At 47.8% G+C, this 19,544-nt stretch overlaps 1 protein-coding gene across 4 annotated transcripts in view; it reads left to right on the top strand.

Moving 5' to 3' along the window:
- ME3 (malic enzyme 3) overlaps positions 1-19,177 on the top strand; it is a 186,601-nt gene extending 167,424 nt beyond the window's left edge. For all 4 annotated transcript variants that reach the window (XM_077867354.1, XM_077867357.1, XM_077867355.1 and 1 more), the window contains exons 8-14: positions 10,463-10,560; positions 10,816-10,929; positions 12,502-12,607; positions 13,209-13,351; positions 13,899-14,072; positions 17,502-17,600; positions 18,940-19,177. In XM_077867354.1, coding sequence (XP_077723480.1) covers positions 10,463-10,560; positions 10,816-10,929; positions 12,502-12,607; positions 13,209-13,351; positions 13,899-14,072; positions 17,502-17,600; positions 18,940-19,101 — 896 coding nt within the window. In that variant the 3' untranslated portion in view covers positions 19,102-19,177. The remainder of the gene's footprint in view (positions 1-10,462; positions 10,561-10,815; positions 10,930-12,501; positions 12,608-13,208; positions 13,352-13,898; positions 14,073-17,501; positions 17,601-18,939) is intronic.
- Positions 19,178-19,544: the final 367 nt, after the last annotated feature.

The following is a 19,544-nucleotide window of genomic DNA, read 5'->3' as shown; positions in this document are numbered from 1 at the left end:
TAAGCATCTGCCTTCATTCAGCTCAGGTCATGATCTCGGGTCCTGGGATCGAGCCCCGCATCAGGCTCCCTGCTCAGCAGAGAGTCTGCTTCTCCCGCTCCCTCTGCCTGCTGCTCCCTTTGCTTGTGCTCTCACACACTCTCAGTCAAGTAAATAAACAAAATCTGAAAGAAAGACAAGACTTGTCCCAACTGCTGGCGGGCTGTCAGCTGCATGAGGCAGAGCGGCTCAGCTACAGAGCACCCCCTGCCCCCCAAGACCCTGTCCTGCCACAGATGCCCTCACCCAGTGATGAGGGAATATAAAAGCCCAGCCATCTTGGCCCAGTGTAGGACAACTTGGAGGGGACATTTTAACTCCAGAGCTCCCCCTCAGGGTTGGCTGGGGCTTTAGGGACTCCATCACAGCCCCGCTTCTCCTCTGCATCCTGCTCCCGCCCCCCCTTCCCAGGGAGCCCAAGCTGTGCCAAATAATACCATTTTGCATGTACACAGAACTTCAGATGTGAAAGGTGTTTTTCATCCACATGATCTCACAACTTCTTCGAAATAGTCCCTACCCCTCCAGGGAGGCTGCACAGCTGTCCCTCGTCACTGGTAAGGAAGCTGAAGTTCAAGGGTTAGTTTTTGCTCCAGGTAATATAGCCAGACAGGCACAAGGTGGGACTAGAACCTGGTTATTTCTGACTCAGAACTCAGAGTTCTCCGTCTCTGTGACATCGGGCTGCCTGTTCCCTGCATGTGGGAGGCAGTGCAGCGAGTCTGCTTGCTAAGAATTAAATCCCAGATCCCACATGACTGGGGGTGTCACTGGGCTCCAGCAGCCTGCTGCTCCCATCTTCCCCATCCGTTCAGTCAACTCCCCCAGTTTACAGACCAAAGAGGAGGCCCAGAGAGGGGAAGGGGCTTACCACTACTCCCTACACCTCCCCACCCCTCATCACCAGCTGGATCCAGCTCCAGAAGCCTCTGATGTGTGTTCTCAGTGCTAAGTGGGCAATCAGGAGACAGGTGAGGAATTCTAGGATTCATGGGACAACATAGAAGGTGTTAAGCTCATGCTAGAATTGGCCCCTTTCACCTCCAAGTACAAAGTAAAGAGAAATGAAATCTAAAACTATATAACCATGCTCAAAAATAGAAACATCCACATGCAGAATTGAAGAGAGTTGGAGAAAGGAGGAGGAGGAAGAGAGGCAGGCAAAAGAGAAGGAGGCATGACAGTGGTGAACAGACACCAACAACAAGTCACAGGTGGTTGCTGGGGACAGACCCAGCCCACCCCAGGAGGACTCATCATCACAATCTGCCTGGAACCACACACATGGTAGGGACTGGAAAACGAGACAGGGGCCACGCTGCCTGCTCTGAATACCAGCCCAGCATCGCATCCTTGGTGGAACAAGGAAGATATGACTAAAGGCTTCAGGGTCCCCCCAGACTGTGCTCCGTGAGGGCAGGGCCAGGCCTGGAGCTGAGCAGGAGCTCTGGCACACAACTGGAACTGTCTTGTGGCCAGGCTGCTGGAGCACTCACCTGGGACTCTGCAACCCCACAGGGCTGCCCACATGGTGGGGCCCCTGCAGCCCCAGTGCTGGAAGGGCCCGGTGCCCCCAAGGCTGCCAGCAGGCTCCTCTGCCCCCACCCCTGCTGACTCACGGGAGCCTCTGCCACCCCAGGCCGGTTCTCAGTGAGCAGGGCTGCTCATGCACTGGCTACTGCTGGCAGGCTCTTCAGGAATTTGGAAGAGGCAGGGCCTCAGGTGTCTAGTTGTTTCAGCAGGAACCAGAGAAGCATCCCTGCCCTTAGGGGAGGAGAAAGAGACCTGGAAGGGGAACGGCAACAAGAGTGGTCATGCAGGAGGACAGGCCAGCTGCATCCTTTCCCGGGAGCCAGATCCAGGATGCTGCTGGCTTAGTGACCTTGGGCCTCCGGCCCCCACTGCTAGCTGCTCACACCGTGTGGCCAAGGACACGAAAGTCTAGCCGGCTTGTCTGTTCCAGAGCATCCTCCTGCCCCATCAGCCTGCCCTGGACCTGCACTGCTCCCAGGTCCCAGCACATCCCCGGAACCAGATGGCCTGTCAGGGTGCCATGTGCTATGTCAGGCCGTCATCACCCTCTCACGCTTTCAAGTTTTAACTTGTGAGTCAGAGTACTTAACAGTCAGGCCTTGGATTGAGACAAGCCAAGGTCTGAATCCCCATTTTTCTGCTTTGTGCTTTGGCCAAATGGCTTAAATCCTCACAGTCTTCTTTTCTTTATCCGCAAAATGGACATGAGAGTATCAACAGCCAGGAATGATAATCAGCCAGTGCCGACAGACGACCAGGATGCTTTGAAAAAGCCATCACCGACTCGGGTTGGCCTACACTGATTCACTGCGAGGTGTTTCCATCATTATCCCTGTTTGTGGCACCAGGTTGTCATAGGGACAGGCAGGGACAGGCAGGCAGTAGTACTCACTTCTGGTACCTAGTATGAGTACCTCTGGGGCATAGTAGGCTCCTGACACATACGTGTGAGAGGGAGGGAAGGAGGGCTGATACCCAAAGACAGAGAGGCTGGGTGGACGGGAGGAGAGAGGTCCGTGTGAGCACAGGAGTGGGCAAGCCTGAGAAGAGAGGCAGGACCTCTGCCCACTTCCCACATACAGTCTATTCTTCTAGCCCATTGACTTCCTCCCCATTCTATGAATTTTCTGCCAATTGTGATTTTGAATATGCTGGTCCCTCTGCCTAGAGTTCTCTTCTTCTCTTGACTAACATCTGTGTGTCCTTAAAGGCTCAAGCCTTACCTCCTCCAGGGTACCACGCCCAGGACCAAGCTCGTCCCACAGGGGTCTGGCTAACCCCACCCTTCCCCAGACCTAGGAGTCACCCCTTTTGCAGAATGCCTCAGAGTTCCCCAGAGCTCAGATGTCATGATACCGAAGGGGCAGATGGGAAGGAATGGCCAAGCTCTGAAGACTTTGTCCAGCTGGTTTTTCCTGTTTACAAGACACCAAGAGCTATTTCCGGCTTTTAGGGGCTTCAGCCCCCTCCCCTGCACCACCACACACATGGAGCAGCATTCCTGGCCCTTCCAATCTCTCTCCCTCATCATGAAGCCTCCCTGGCCTCTTCAACCTTCTCTCCACAGCCTTTCTTTTTTTTTCTTTTTTTCCTATGAAGTCCTATGTTTTCTGACTGTTCTTCACTTAACAGGGCTATCTCTAGCCCTGAGTTTCTTGTGGGTCTCTTGCATCTGCTCCCGGCTCCTGTGACTTCTCATTAGCGTGTTACATCAGGTAAAACCTCAAAGAAGCCAACAAAATGGTAATTATTCCCTCTGGTTCCTCTCAAATTGTGTCAGAGTTGGTCTAACCCATCTTCTGCATGGGCCAGGAACTGCCTTCTATAGAGTCTAGGGATTCCAGAAAATTCTCCCATGACACAGAAATAGGGCTGAAGTAGCCTAGAGGGCTTTGGCTGTATCCAATAAGGGGAACTTGAATTTTCTGAACATATGTGCTGTTAACTACCTACAAGCCGACTGTTTTATTCACCCTTCTATACCCAAGGCCTGGTGTACTGAAGGCCCAGAACAGGCACCCAGTACAGACGCTAATGGACAATGAATGATGGGGAAGGTAGGAGCGGGCCTGGCCTTGAAGTGTAGAACACACAGTCCCCACATGGCCCCAGGCCTCCAAGGCCACCATGAATGGACCCTGACCAAGCCTAACCCCGTGCCCTTGTCCCCATGTGGGACAGCAGTTGTACCTCACCTGAAAACTGGCTAGTTCTTCCCTTTCCTCCAGTAATCTGTTGTTCAGCATGAAGGGTCCTTTAACTTTGTCAAACGTGACCATTAGAAACTACCTTTTCAGCTTGTCCTGTTGTGCTGTTTCCTGAATGTACAACCTCTAATACTCAGTTTACAGGAAATGTAATTATGGAAAGCTCCCTCTGGAAAGGAAAGCTTGTTTTTCTTTCATCGAGAATGGGAAACACCCAGTCACAGTTTGGATGGCCCATGGCATTCATGAGCACCAGCCAGGTTCAACAACCTCCCCGGAGCCCTGGGCTTCTCCAGGTGGCTACCTCCAGAAAGCTAAACTGTTTGCTTCCTCTCCACTTTTGAATCCCTAACACTTTACCCAAGAGCTACCCAAAATGAAAGTCAACGATGAGATAACTTTATTTGCCAGACTTTATAAGATAGGGCTGCTCCAGAACTGCTGTTTTGTCTCTTGAATGTTGTTCTGTAATCAGGTAACTTGCCACTTCACAGGCTGGCCTCAGAGGAGGATCCCAGAGAGGAGAGCAGGAGTGTGGGGCTCCAGGAGCCAAGGGCAGAGAGAGTTTCCCAAAGGGTAACCTTGCCAAGAGGTGGGGGCAGTTGCTTGATTGGACTGGGTTTTAGGGAGGAAAAAGGAAAAAAGAGGTGACAAGTATATTCAGCTCTTTACAAATAAGAAATAGGGTGAGACTATACAGAGTCAAGACAAAGCCTTCCAAAGGTGGGAGCTTGAGGACCTATTTGTACGTTGATGGCGGTGATCCAGCAGAAGAGAAATAGAGGATACAAAAGAGAGAGAGGAGAGAGAGAGAGAGAGAGAGAGAGAGAGAGGATTATGAGACAAATTCCTTGAGTGGGCAAAACAGATGGGATCTGGCACATACCTGGAGGTGGCTTTAGCAAGGAGCGGGGATGGCCCATCGGTGGTAACAGGAGGAAAGGCAAGTGTGAGGACCTTGGAGGGTTTCTAGACTTGGAAGAGGATTTAGAAGTTCTCTCCTGATTGTTTGAACCTCACTTTCCACCTCTGAGAGGGGGAAAAACGGGGTCTCCTAATACCTGCTTGGTAGAGTTGTTGTGAAGATTAAATGAGCAAATAGAGCTAAACACACACCTAGCACAGAGTCAAGGTCGCGAGGAGAGTGATCAATAGATGGCAGTTGCCCTTGAACCCTTTCATGGAAGTGTTACATTCTTTCCTATCAGATTTTCTATTGTTTTGTGTTCTCCACCCTTTCCAGAATCATTGACATCTCCTGCCTAAGGTCACTTCCTTCTACTTCCACTACCCCCACCCTTCAGTTCTCCCCCAAGGAAAGCCCATCATGCCCTTCCTGCTGCCTTCAAGTCCCGAGTCAGGAGAGGGTGGCTGAGCCTCAGAGACCACAAAGGGCAGGAAGTAGCACCCTGGTGTTCCTGCTTTGCTTCCGACAGGGCGACAGTTCCCTCATCTGTTGTAAGCCTTTCTCTCCAGTCCCCATCCAGCACTGAATTTCTGCAGCTAAGCCCAATTGTTGGGCTTGTAGGTTCTAACCACAGTTGAGCCTTGGCCTCTGAGAAGGAAAGGACCCATCAGGCCATGGGGAGGGGTGGAGGTGGGGGGGTGTCTTTGGGATTCTCTGATGGAATATCTTTGGCGCCATCTGGCGGCGCATGTCTTGCACAGCTACTCTTTTCAGGAGGCAGAAGATGGCCTGAAATAGAATCAGATGAATTGAAAACCCCCTCTCTATCCAGTGGAAGAAAACCAGTACTTCACCTAGAGAAGCCATCTAGTTCAGTACATCTCAGGCTTAAACGGGCATGCATATACATCATCTGAAGATCTTTTGAAATACAGACTCTGACCCAGTAGAACTAAAATGAAAGTGGCTCTTGGGAGCCAAAGAGTAGGATGTGTGGAGTTTGCACAAAGTTGTTTGCAGAAAGATGAAAATGGGGAGTAGCTGATGCAATAAGTGGACATATCATAGGCCAGGGTGTTTAGGAATTTGGAGGAGGGTCATACCGTGCAATTCTTACTACCTTCAAATAATTACTTAAATTGTTTTTTGATGCTTTCTTGGGTGTCAGCATGGTATTCCTTTTGAACACAGTACAGTTCTGAGCCTGGCCATGATACAGCCTCTCTTTATTTGGGTTAAATCAAAAGTAGATTTGGGCAGAGAAGGAGAGGTTAAGGCTGCCTGGCTGGAGAAAACAGAGGATGTCTGGCAGAGGAGATCCTGTGGGCTGGGTCTTAAGGAATCAATAATGAACTGCAGAAGGTCCTATAGATGGTAAAGAGCTGGGCAAAGCACAGGAGGGGAGAAAGACACAACGTGTTCAGGAATGAGCAGTAATGCACCCATTGCATGGAGTACGTGGGGAGGCATGAAGCAAAAGGGGGTCGATGCTGACAATAGACTTTTCTATCCGTGAACTAACAAGAGGCATATCGTAAACACCTTCTTCATGGTTGTCATCACACTTGTAATCAGTTAATACTGGTTATACTTTCCTTATAAAGTTATACTTGCAGTTAACACTTTCTTTACTAAGCAGGAAGGAACCTATTTTGCTACCAATGGTATCCTTGGTAACTCAGAGTCCAATACCTAATTGATGCTTAAGACATGAAATGAAGGCAACGAATTCTAAATAATGACCTCTGACTACTGATTATGTAACAGCTATTCATGCCCAAACTTTGGTAAATAGGGAGTTCCCCAGAGGCAGGGACCATGTTTGAGTCCTCTTCCACAAGTGCCTAGCATGGTACACGGTCTTCCACACCTGCACTGTGAGCTCCTTGGGGACCCTTAGGAGGATGTCAGGAAAGCCCCCCAGTAGTCCTCAGCCCAGGCCGTGGGACCCTGTGGCACTTTAGCAACCCTCCAGGCCATTCCTATGTGAAGGCTGGAGAGCCTGCACCCCTCCTTCTGTGTTCCCCCCATCAGGTCCTGCCTTCTGAGGTCCACGATGAGCATGTACTTATTAGCCTCCGGCTGTTTCATGTGCCCCCTGTCTTGGCCCAACACATGGCCTCTAAGCCAGGCACAAATCCAGCCTATATTCTGGGAGAAGGCCCATCCCCAGAGCTATAAAATACAAATCCCTTAGATAACTGGAAAGAGTGAACAGAAAATTCATTCATATTCCCACTCTGCAAACCTTTAATATTCTGTTATTCCTTCCAGATTCTCAGTGCGTGTTTCATTACAACTAGAATCATGATATGTAGACCTTTTAAGGTTCTCTTCCTTCCAGCTAACCCAGTGAAGCATTGTCTAATGTCAAGGCCTTGTGCCTGATTCCCCAGGATTCCCTGATACCCTTCAAATCCTCACTCTGTTATTTAATCTTGGACAACTCATCAAACGACTCTGTACTTCATTTTCTCAGGCTGAGAAATGAGGGTGATAATAGGTAGGATTAAACAAATAAATGTCTTTATAGTTAGACACATAAAACACTTAGAGCAATATCTGACATTAGCTACTAACTTAATAGCATTTTCTCTGCTGCCCCATCTTCATGATTATTTTAAACGGCTGCAGTACATTCTGAGTGTCCACATTAGCTTCTACTTAACCGTCACTCCTTTGTTAGATGTTTAAGTTATTTCCAGTCATTCTGCATTATAAATAACACCATCATAAATATCCTAGGACATGCGTGGTGGATTTTTCCATACATAGATTCCCAGGAGTCGAAGTATGAGGTGAAAGGGCACGAACATGTTATGCCTTTGTTCTATATTGGGAAAGAGTTTTCCAAAAAAGTTTGTGGCATTTTAAAATACAATTTATGCTGCAACTTTTTACTTTTCACTCCTCCCTCACCAGCCTTGGATGACATCAGTTACTTTGATTTGTGCAACGTCAACAACCCATAAGCTGTCCCCATGTAACTTCTTTTCTTTGACTATCATGGAGGCTTACCACTGCCCGTGTGATTACTTTACTGTGAACTCTCTATCAGGTATGGTCTACACCAGTTGCTTTAGCAGAAAAGACTTAGTACAAAGTCCTGCTTATTATGTATTTAAAAAATGAAAAGCCCTAAGGACCTGCTCCCAGCCCGGAGCCTATAGAGTAAAAAGGAAGACCAGGTGACAGCCAGCTAGTATTGGTATCTCTGACGGGTGCGCTACAAGGCTCGTTCCGCAAGTGATGGACAGAGTGCTTCTGGATTCAACTCAACAGAACAATCTGTTGCTGTGGAAGTGGAAAGCCAAGGCTGTGGAGTTTACTGATTTAGCAAGATGAAAATGCAGCATGCCTACTTAAATTTGAATTACAGATAAGGAATGAATAATTTTTTAGAATATTTATATTAATATTGCATGGGACATACACTAAAAAAAGAAAAGTTATTTGTTGTTTATCAAAAATTCAAATTTACATGTCCTACATTTTACCCGGCAATCTTACAAGGCAGGCATAATGCTGGAAAAAGCGTTCCTTCCTCTTCTCCTAGCCTTTCCATCACCCTGTTTTCTTTCTTGTCCTCAGGCAGGACCTCAGTTGTCTGGGACTTTTTGGTGGGATAAGCCAAACCTTTATTTCTGAAGGTGAATCCTCAGTGGTCCTACCTCTCCTTTGTTGTAATACTATTCATTCATATCTCCTATTGAGCATACAAGTACTGAGACACACCCCCAGAGGATCCCCTGGGCTTAGACCTAATCCCTCCTGTCCTCAGTTTTCCATCAGTATCAGGATGAATAACCACAGCCAGTAAAGTAATCCTGTCTTTCTTTGTCCCCTGGTTTCATGGCAAAAAGAGCACCAGATGGCCAAGGGGCAGTCTCAGATATCAATTTGGTAGAACCATGTTGTGAACGCTGTAGAAACATCTGTGTCATGGGAATCAACACCTCCAATCCAGAGAGCACAAAATTGAGGAGACAGGAAGCAAAGTTTCTACAAGTGAGTTATTAGATGAAATGGTGAAAGGAACCACTTCCACTTCAACCCCTTGATTTCCAGACCCACGTATTCTGGCTGCGGGAGAAAGAGCACAATGTATTGTCTGCTAAGTCAAATCCTATATTGCATCCTGTAAGATAGAACTTCACCAGCTTCATGGGGTGTTACCTCTACTGAATCGTAAGTAAGTCTTCAGGAGCCCATTCTGCCAATCTATTAGGCCAGCTGCTCCTAAGTGGAAGAGTACTTAGTAATACCACTGAATTCCATGGACATAAGCCTATTGCTTCACTTCTATTACTGTGAAATGAATTCCTTGATTAGAGCCTCATTGTCTGGAATATATTGGGATGGTGAATAGGCCATCCACAGATTCCAAACATCCACAGATTATGGCATTGGCAGATTATTATATACAGAGAAAGAAAATCTATATCCAGAATATTTGTTTATTCCAGTGAAGATAAGTCTCTCCCCTGTTTATAATGGAAAGAATCCAATGTAATCATCCTGCTGCCAGGTAAATGGTCCTCCCAGGGAATGGTGCCATACCAGGAGCTCCATATTAGTCTCTGCCATTGACAGGTTAGTCATTTAGCAGTAGCAGTAGTAGGTCAGCCTTGATGAGAGGAGGTCCATGCTTAGCTTCCATCCTTGCCACCATGGCTCCTTTGTACATAAACTCATTTTGTAAACCCTGGATGGCGGGAGAAGAACACTGACTAACATACACAGGACATGCCATTTTCTCCACCTGATTGAGGGAACCTATTTCATTATGCCCTTTGGTGAACGTTCATATGTGGCCCAAGTATGTTCACACTGTACATCTATCCCAAGAGGTCCGTCCACACAGCCCTTCCCCACACCTCTTCATCGCCAATCTTACTATTTATTTTATTCTAAGTCCCTGGCCATCAGCCAAACCTCTAGCAACTGCCCATGAATCAATGTAGATCTAGCCATCTCTTGGTCCAAAATGGACAACCAAGTTTACAACTTTAAGTCACGTCCATTGGGAATATTTTCCTCACTGTCACCTTTTCGGGCTACCTTTTATTGGGGCTGTGAAGCTGCAGCCCTAAACTTCCCATTGATCCCAGTATATCATTAAGAATAATCTGTAAACCAAGCCCACGCTTCTTTCTCCTTGGTCATAAGGAATCCCTAGTGAGGCTGTAGGTGTGCACTGAGTGAGAAGAAATCATGCAGCAGCAGCAGATGTCAAACGAGTCTGAGCCACCTGCTCATGCAACTTACTTGTACCTTCCAGATGGCCTCAAGCCATTGATGATGGTATGCTACCGGGCACACCAACCTTATGACTTGGTGGGTAAGATAGGCAGCTTAGATCACATGGTCACCTAATGTCTCATGGCTAGTTTGTGGGCTCATTTTTAATTTGTTTTTTTATCCATTTATCCCTTAAACAAATTATTCTGTGAGGCTCATACTTCTTTTTGGCTTCTATTAAATTTATACTTGTCATTTCATTTATGAATGATGGTAGTAGCAGCACCTGACTATCTGATCCTCATTCCCAGGGTCCAGTAACAATCCAGGAGCCGTTTCTCAAAAGAACAATTAGCTACAAAACAGGGTGTGCACTTGCTCCAGAGCCAGCATGCCTACAGATTTGACTTCCATAAGGCCAAGGAACGTCGCTTGTTCTGCTGCACATTCTAGGCATGGGGAACTCTCCCAAAGGTCTTCTTTTAGAGATTGGAAGCCAGTGGCCAGGGACTGACCTCAGTGTACTCTGTTGCAGGCACAGCCTCCGTCGCTGTGGCAGGGATCCTGGCTGCTCTACGAATCACTAAGAACAAGCTCTCCAATCATGTGTTTGTTTTCCAAGGTGCAGGTGAGGTAGGTGCCATCAGGAGAATGATGGGTGAAGCATGAAGAAAGGGAGGCGTTTAGGGGTTCAGAGAAGAGGAACCATCAAGGTATCTTATGACAACTGCAGCTGCCTGGACACCATTTGGGTGTCTCAAGGACTTTACTGGGCCTTAAGGAGTAGGGGGAAAGGTGCAGAGAAGAGAGGATCTTGGTAAAGCATCTGATAAATGCTGAGCAGCTATCTGCCTTGTATCTGAACGTCCACCATATGGTACCTCCCAGGCAGCCATGGGCATCGCACACCTCCTTGTCATGGCCCTGGAAAAAGAAGGCGTACCCAAGGCGGAGGCTACAAGGAAGATCTGGATGGTGGACTCCAAGGGACTCATTGTCAAGGTACTGTCAGTCTAGAGACCTAGAGGTTTCCTGACAACTACAGCTATTGGAACCGGACTATAAGAGGTCTCCAGGGGGCAAAATGCTCAGACAAAATACAAAGCAACAGGAGGGTAATGTCCTAACCTCCAAAGCAGAAGCCTTAACTGCTCTGTCCAAAAGCCTTGTACTAACCTCCAGCAACAGTAAATCATAATTTTCCAAAAGTAACCTGCCCTCTCTGTTCCACATCCTTGCATATTTTGCTCCTCTGTCTGAAATGCCCTTGTCTTGTGCCACATACCCACTCTCAACCCTCAACCCCATCTGTTTCCTCCTTGTCTTCTGTTACCTCCTCAAAGATGCTTTCCCTGAGCATCTAGGTCTCAGTTCATTTCCTACATTTATGCTCATGTAGCCATTCCCCTCCACACATTGCACTTGCCACACTATAGGGCAGTTGCCCTTGTAATTGTCTTTCTGCCCACTAGACTATGTAGTCTTCATATCAATGCCTGGCATGTAATGAGTGTGTAATTATGTTTGAAGTATGAGTGAAAGCATGAATGAGATACAGTCTGGCTTTGGCTGGAATATGGTGAAGGGCACAACTGGATGGCCTCCTTCCTTAGGATTTCACTGAAAGCTCCAAGCTTTAATGCCCCAAATTCCACTGACATGGAATGCCAGTGAGAGATTTTTTAAGATGACAGAGGTAGAAATTAAGGAAGTACATAGGGGTGTCAATCAAGAATAGAAGAGCCTCAGCAGAAACTGACCTTCTGTTGTCTCATACAGAGCCAGATCACCTCCAGAAGGGATTCCTCCCCCCACCGCAGGTCATTCTAGAACATAAGTCAGGCAAAGGTAAAAGCTGCCAGAGGCTACCCTTTTGCCACCTTTCAACATTATTTTGCTCATCCCATGAAGCTTACCCCTGCTCTAATCTCTCTCAAAGCTGATGTCTTCACTCTGCCTCTCATGAGGCCAGCTGACCCAAAGGAGTGATTAGAGACATCTGTACCATCTACCAGCCTGTCACCCACTGACTCTCATTTGAGGAAATGGAAAGAATCCTGGGCTTCTTGAGAACAGCCAGCCATTGCAAGCCTGTCCTGGGGCTTAGCTTATTACTATTCACAGGGAGGTCAGTGGCTCTTGTAAAATACATTCAAATTAGCTTCCTGACCCTGGGTGACTCAGGCCCCCATCCCTCAACTGGCCCTGAGTGCTGGCAGCCTTGGGGCCAAAGGTCTAATTCAGACTCAGGCATTTCATGAGAGCCTTTCTGTCCTGGCCCAGGAAGCCATGATCCTAGCAGCACAAAGGAAGGCTTTATAGATTCTCCATGTGTGGTTTGACTTAAATAAATCCCCACATACATCCCCAGACTGTGACACAAACCCATTAAAATCCTCAGGTTCCACCTTGGGTTTTACCAGGAGATCTGATCAAGAGGATGAGCTACAAGGCTTCTGATAGCTCAAACCAAAGCACGGGGCTTTCCAGGGAATGCTCTCAGAATCTCCAGATGCATCCATGTCCAGCCAAGCTGTTCTCACTGCCAAGCACCATGTTTTCCTTTCCCTGCAGGGGAGGAGCCACCTAAACCATGAGAAGGAGATGTTTGCCCAGGACCATCCTGAAGTGAAGAGCCTGGAGGAGGTGGTGAGGCTGGTGAAGCCCACGGCCATCATAGGTAGGAGGAGGCAGGAGGCCCACTGTCCAGCCCAGCTAACCCTCTTGACTTTCAGGTGCAAACTAAGGCTCAGCCAGGAGGCATAAGTCATCAATGGAAACACAGCTCCCTCCCTGATTCCATGTCCACTTCAGTGCCACAATCTTTCACTGAGTGACTACTATATAAAAACCATAGAACAAAGGCACCAAACTGCGGCTTAGTGAGGAAGATTTATACAATGCAGTGGAAAAGCACAGGGCTGGTCTTTCTAACCGAGAGGAAGTGAGCACTGGTCTCCCAAACAGGGGACCCTGGCATCTCTTCCTGTACTGGGAGAGCCATGCACCCTAAAGGACAATGCCCAGGAATGCCTTCATGAATACATCTCAACTGAGCAGAGACCTGAAGTGGACCAGTGTTCCCTTAGGGATTAACAGGAGGTCTTACCCAGCTCACGCAAGAAGACCCTTTTCTCTTTGGCTCCCTCCATCCACCCATATGGTGGATGCTATCTCCAAAAGTCTTTCATGTTGCACCAAGTTCCCCACCACCACCACCACGAGAGGAATGGGGTGTTTCTAAAGAGTAGGCATCCCTACTACCCCCCTTTTCCCTGTAGGTGTTGCTGCCATCGCAGGAGCCTTCACGGAGCAGATTCTGAGGGACATGGCCTCCTTCCACGAGCGCCCTATCATCTTTGCCCTGAGCAACCCCACCAGCAAGGCCGAGTGCACGGCTGAGAAGTGCTACCGGGTCACTGAGGTCAGCGGGGAGTCCTTCCTTCCCCAGGCTGAGAGGACATAGTAACCATAATTATGAGAAACCCTATGAGGGTGAAAAAAACATCCGCACATCACTGATGAGCAAACCAAGGTTCAGAAAGATGAAATAACTTGCCCAAGGTCACAGAGCTAATAAGGAGTGGAGCTTTGAAGCCCAAGCTCTTACCATCATGTTATACTATTCAGGGTTCCTCTAGTAACATAGAGCTTTGACCAGAACCTGAGGCATTCATAGACTCTAGGTCACCTGCATACGTGTCATGACCTGGATTGGCCCGCTCGGGAGGTGACAGGTTAAAATACCTTCACCTGTCAGTGATTTCTTGGCTGCCAGGTAACTCAGTGGGAGCTAAGCTTTCTGGTCAATGAACAAGTGTGCTTTCAGCACCTGCAGTGTGCTCAGCCCAATGCTGAGCCATTTGGGAGAGAATGAAGAAGGGTTTGACCTTCAGGAGATAAAACTAGGCCACCATTACTGCCTGAAACCCATCTCCATGCTCCATCTCTGGTTTTCTTCCCAACTCCAGGGCCGAGGGATCTTTGCCAGTGGAAGTCCTTTTAAGAGCGTGACTCTAGAAGATGGCAGGACCTTCATTCCTGGGCAAGGAAACAATGCCTATGTGTTCCCTGGAGTGGCTCTGGGAGTCATTGCTGGCGGGATCCGGCACATCCCAGATGAGATCTTCCTCCTGACGGCAGAGGTATCACTGCCCCTGCTCCCCTGCATGCACACTCCCAATAGGGCCTGTGATCTATACCAGGTCCTACACTGGGCCCCCAAAGATTCCTTCTACCACCTCTTCTACCCACCTGCCCCAACCCTAGCAGTAGATCCTCAAGCTTTGGTCAAGATCACCTTCATGCTTAAACTTCTCTCAGAACATAAAATTTTTAAGGGAGAATAGGGACTAGCCAATGGGACGAGGCATTGACAGGAGGCAGTGACAGTGAGGGGACATAGCTTATCTGCCCCTTGCTTCCCAGCAGTGCCCACATGATGCCTAGAACAGAGGAGATGCCACCAAAGCCATCTGCAACTAGGCTCATGGACCATGACAGGCCACGGATTCTTCCAGCCACTGATTTTGACCACGTTGCCAGGGTAACCTGTTGTAGGATAAGCCCCACTAGGGCAGCTTTCTGTAAGAAAGAGATAGATTGCAAACCAGGTTTCCCTATTCTGGCCTGGATCTGGAGCACAGATACAGGAGTACTCCCCATGTATCTTACTAGAAATACTCCCAAAATGATTCTTTACTGGACGTGATGAAAACAATGAAAGAATCCATTATGAATGACAGCCTACATTCATAATAACGGCTATTACTACTAGCGGCTACAGTGGCTCACATTTACCACACGTTTACTAAATGCCAGGCACTTCACATTTATCTTCACTCTGAGGAAACCATAGAAATGTCTCTTTGGGGAGGTTAAACTAACCAAAACTATAAACAAATACTAGATATATTTATCCCCAATGAGCTCCAAAGTCTCTACTGTGATTTCTGACACATTTGCCTTTCCCCCTCACCATGGTGAGAGCCCCAAACCAGCAAGCCATGGGAACAGCCTCCAGGCAGCCCTATCTAGCTCTACTTCTGGGAGTCCCATAAGGAACTGTCTCATGCTCTAGGTTCCTTCTTACTACTTCCTGATCTTTGAGCACTGCCTCCACAAGGACATGCAAGTAGTGTCCCTGAAGGTTTTTCAGCCTCCCCCAAGCCATGAGCACACTAGCTACGGCTTTGTGCCATGGGCCTCTGTCCATCTTGTGTGAGTATTCTGTGTATTTCTTCTTACTGCTGTGTCAGTGGTGGTGGTGTCCTGTGGCCGAGAGTGGAGATGTTTGAATGTCCCATTGGGTGGGAAGAGTCACCCTAACTCTTAGAGTTAGAGTCACCCTAACTCTTAGAGTTAACCTAAAAGCAAACTGCCCTGTTGTGCAAAAACATGGTTGCTAGAGCCTTCCCCTGTAAGCCCAAGAGACATCTACATGCCCACCTCCTAATGTTGTGGGGCAGATCAGCTCCATCATTTCATGAACAGTGTCCATCAACTACACAGGAACCTCTCCTCAATCCACTTATTAATAATTGCTTGTGGCAAACAGGTGAAGATCTCTCCCTTCTAGCAGCTGACAGTCTGGTCTTTAAATTTCTGAAAGGAGTACTTTTAGGTTTAGACATTTAAGTTAAATCCGATTTTCCTATGGAAAAAAATAATAGGACTTTTAAGAGACTTATATATCTCCTTCCACCTTGACAACTCTGTAAAATAGATAGTGATTATTGCTATGTGACACACAAGGAAAGCGAGGCACAGAGAGTCTAAGTTACATGTCTAAGGTCACTGGGCTTGTGAGCAGTGGCACCAGAATGGCCCCAGAGCTGCAGCAAAGCACCACCAGTGCCCAACATCTGAGAAGTGACCACCCCTACATGATATCTCTCTTCACTCTACAGGATGACTCTTGCAGATGCAGATCAAGCCATGGACATCCTGTTTCCCTCTGATCCCATCTTCTACATCTCCCCACGCCCCAAGAAAATCCTTGAAAACCCAGAACAGTCTATCTCTCTCCTCATTTCAGACATTTGAATGGCTCCTTGGTGCTAACAGGATAAAGCCCAAACTCCTTCACGTGGTTTCCATACAAGGCATGTCATCAGCAGGCCCTCCTTCCTTTCCTCTCCAGCCTTTAGCCTCCCCCTACCTCCACCTAGCCCATGTTCTGTTCACAGTCTAGAACCCATGCTCCCTCCTGCTGCCTCTCTCCAAGAAATCAGATGTGCTGTTGCCTCTCTCTTTTTGAGTACTTCATACTTTGTCCTTCGGGTGTTAGCTGGTGTCACCCACTTCCCCTGGAAAGCTTTCCTGTACATGGCAGACCGGGCCCTGCTTTCCTCTGTGCCTCTGTGCCCCCTCAGCTTACACTCACCTCTATGTTACAATCATTTGTACCTGTTTGTTAATTGTCCACTGACTCCAGACTATAGGAGGAAAAGGCTTCTCTGCCATGGATCCTCAGCAACTAGCACAGAGCCTGGCATATGACAGAGCTCAGTTAATGTTTGAATGAATGAATGGAGAGGAGAGATAGGAGCACGAAAATGAGGTGGAAGAGGAGACCCACTTCCCTAACGTCAGCCAAACTCTGAGGCAAGACCAACTCCTTTGGCTCATCCATTCTGGGACACAGTTCTGAGAGAGCACTGTGGCTTTTCCCAAATTTAAATTGACACAAGATTGGGTGGGAGTGGATTCGGAGCCAGCACATAACAGAGGCTGTTCCGCAAAGCTGGCTGAGTGAGGCTGGATGATGAAGTGAGGCTTGAGGGGGAGAGCTGGGCCTCAGAGACCGCTCTGAACCAGGGAAGGAAGCTGTGGGAGGTGCTGTTCCCAGGATGATGTGCCTAGGACGTTCATTCAGAGAAAGTGGTGTCACGCACTGCAGAAGCAGCCTTTCTGCTAGAAAGGAGAGCTCAAGATGGCCCAGGGGGGCACCCAGGATATTACCAAGAAAGTGGGAGAGGAAGTAAGGGTCTCCAGAATCTCTGTGCAATAGGCTGGACCAGCCAAGGGGAGATCCTGGAGTCTGCTTTACAAGCCACAGGTTTATTCATGATGCTCTTGGTGATTCTCCTTTAGAATTTAGGGTCTCGTGTAGTTTAAAGCCTCAGCCAATCTCACAGTACAGAAAGGATGTGTCCTTGCTTAAAAGCCCAAGCATTGGAGCACCTGGGTGGCTCAGTCGGTTAAGGGTTTGACTCTTGATTTTAGCTCAGGTCATGATCTCAGGGTCATAAGATCGAGCTCCACATCGGGCTCTGCACTGGGCCTGGAGTCTGCTTAAGATTCTCTCTCTCTCTCTCTCTCTCTCTCTCTCTCTCTGCCCTCCTGCCAATCTCTAAAATAATAAATAAATAAATAAATAAATAAATAATCTCCTAAAAAATAATAAAAGCCCAAGCATTAAGCTCCCCTGGGCCAAGAGAGGGCAGAGATGACAGCAGGAACTGCAATAATTGGCCATCTGTGAGGGGCAAGGTGAGTCTCTGGGATAATGAGCTGGGCTTGTTCTGGGAAGGCAGAAACTCAGCTTATAACTCTCAGTTCTCTCTCCCCAGCAAATTGCCCAAGAGGTCTCTGAGCAGCATTTGTCCCAGGGGAGACTGTACCCACCACTCAGCACCATCCGAGATGTGTCTCTGAGAATCGCCATCAAAGTAAGGAGCATCCGACCCCCAGTCATACGGCTAGTGAGGCTCAACCCCTTCCTCTGTCTGGGTTTAGGAGAGCTAAGGGGATGGCAGCTGTGGAGACATCCTGAGCATCTCGGGCTGCACTGCATGAGCCTGGAGGCTGCAGCTCAAGCCCCACACCCAACACCCACTCGGGCCAGTTCTGGGAAAGCTCCTGATTTCCCACCAGGCAAAAAGGTCATCAAAGTCCATCATCTTGGGGCCCAGAATGTGGGTGGAATTTTTAAAAAATGAATCATAAGTGTCCATTTATACAGAAAGGTCAATTTTCATAGCATCATGAAAAGAACTCAGGCTGTCAGGTCCCAGCTCTGCCAGTCACTTCACTTTCCTGAGCCTCAGTTTCCTCCTTTTCCAAAGGGGCCACTAGTCTCTTTCTCCTGGACTTCTGAAGATTAAAGAGGATAGTGAGAAAGCTCCACACTTAGTATAGAGTAAATGCTCATTCCTCCCCCTTTTTCTCAGAATGGCTGGGCCACAGCATGATCAGGTTCATGGAATATTCCAAGGAAAAATGTTATCCTAGACACCTTGCAGAGATGATGGGTTTTCAGAGAATCAGAACACAATGCAATAAAGACTGGCCCAACATTGATAACTGTTGAATATAGATAATGATTGCATTAGGGTTTATTATACTGTCATTTTTATTAGAATATGTTTTACCTTTTCTATAGGATTTAAAAATAATTTCAGAAAGTGTGCTGCACAACAGCATGTGTTCCCCATGAGCTGTCCATTGTAGGGTCCAGAATCGGCCCTCAAGACCACAGGTCCAGCTCATAGTCCCAGCTCCACCATGTCCATTTCCCTCCTTTCGGGGATCTTGAGATTAATGGTCTCCTGAAACCAAATCTAATACCCACAGAATAATGTCCAGGCTATTCTCCCAACTCACCCCATTTAGGGGGGGAAAATATCAGGTACTGGACACCTGATGTTGTCTGTTACCTAATTTTATCCTCACTCTACTCCAGAGAAAGGTCTCCTTACTCCCACTTTACAGTGAGGAAACTGAGGCTCAGCAAGGACGGTGTCACTGCTGAGGACTCACAGGCAGTTGGAAGCAGAGTCAGACTTCAGTCTGAGGCCTCTTGATCCTGGCCTAGTGTTTATTCCACTGCATCGCACCTTCCTGCCTAGGCAGAAAGCTCTAACTCCTCCTATCCAGTGGCTTCATGGACAACAGTTCATGGTTCCCCAGGGGTTATTCCCCTTCCACAGGCTCCCAAGCAACCTGTAGGCAACTTTTAGGCAGGTTCCTCCTGAGTTCCAGTTCCTCAGCCAATACGTTTTTCCCTAGGTCCTCGACTTCGCGTACAAACACAACCTGGCCTCCTACTACCCGGAGCCCAAGGACAAGGAGGCTTTTGTAAGATCCCTGGTCTACACTCCAGATTATGACTCCTTTACACTGGACAGCTATACTTGGCCCAAGGAAGCCATGAATGTTCAAACAGTCTGATGCAGTTTCAGACGCTGGTGTGAGGCTGGAACAAGCCCAGAGTAACACTGACAATATAAATGGATTCTAAAATGGCCATCTTTGTCACTGTGTTTTTCCTTTGAACTTTCTGGTGTAAGGGGAGATACCCAGGCACACAGTGAATGAGAGCCTTGTCCATGAAGGCCCTGAGAATTCACTTTTCTATAACCCTCTTCTGACTTCCTCCCCAAGAATTTCTTCATCAAATTACCAACAATTAGCTAGACCTTGTGGGAAATCTAGAATCCTTCCTAGAACTCTGACTTTACAGAGTTCAGAGTCTAGTGAAGGGAATGAGGTATGAACACAATTCGTTTTGCCACAAGGGAGAAAGTGGTTAAGTCCATAAAAGAAGTGCAGATAAAGGTCAAGGGTACTCAGAGAAGGGAGCAGATACTCCCTATGAGAATATTAGAGAAGGC

This window comes from Canis aureus, chromosome 23, assembly GCF_053574225.1.
Source record: "Canis aureus isolate CA01 chromosome 23, VMU_Caureus_v.1.0, whole genome shotgun sequence".
NCBI classification, from domain to species: Eukaryota; Metazoa; Chordata; class Mammalia; order Carnivora; family Canidae; genus Canis; species Canis aureus.
Note: the sequence above shows the minus strand (reverse complement) of the source record. Positions and strands in the feature narration are given on the sequence as shown.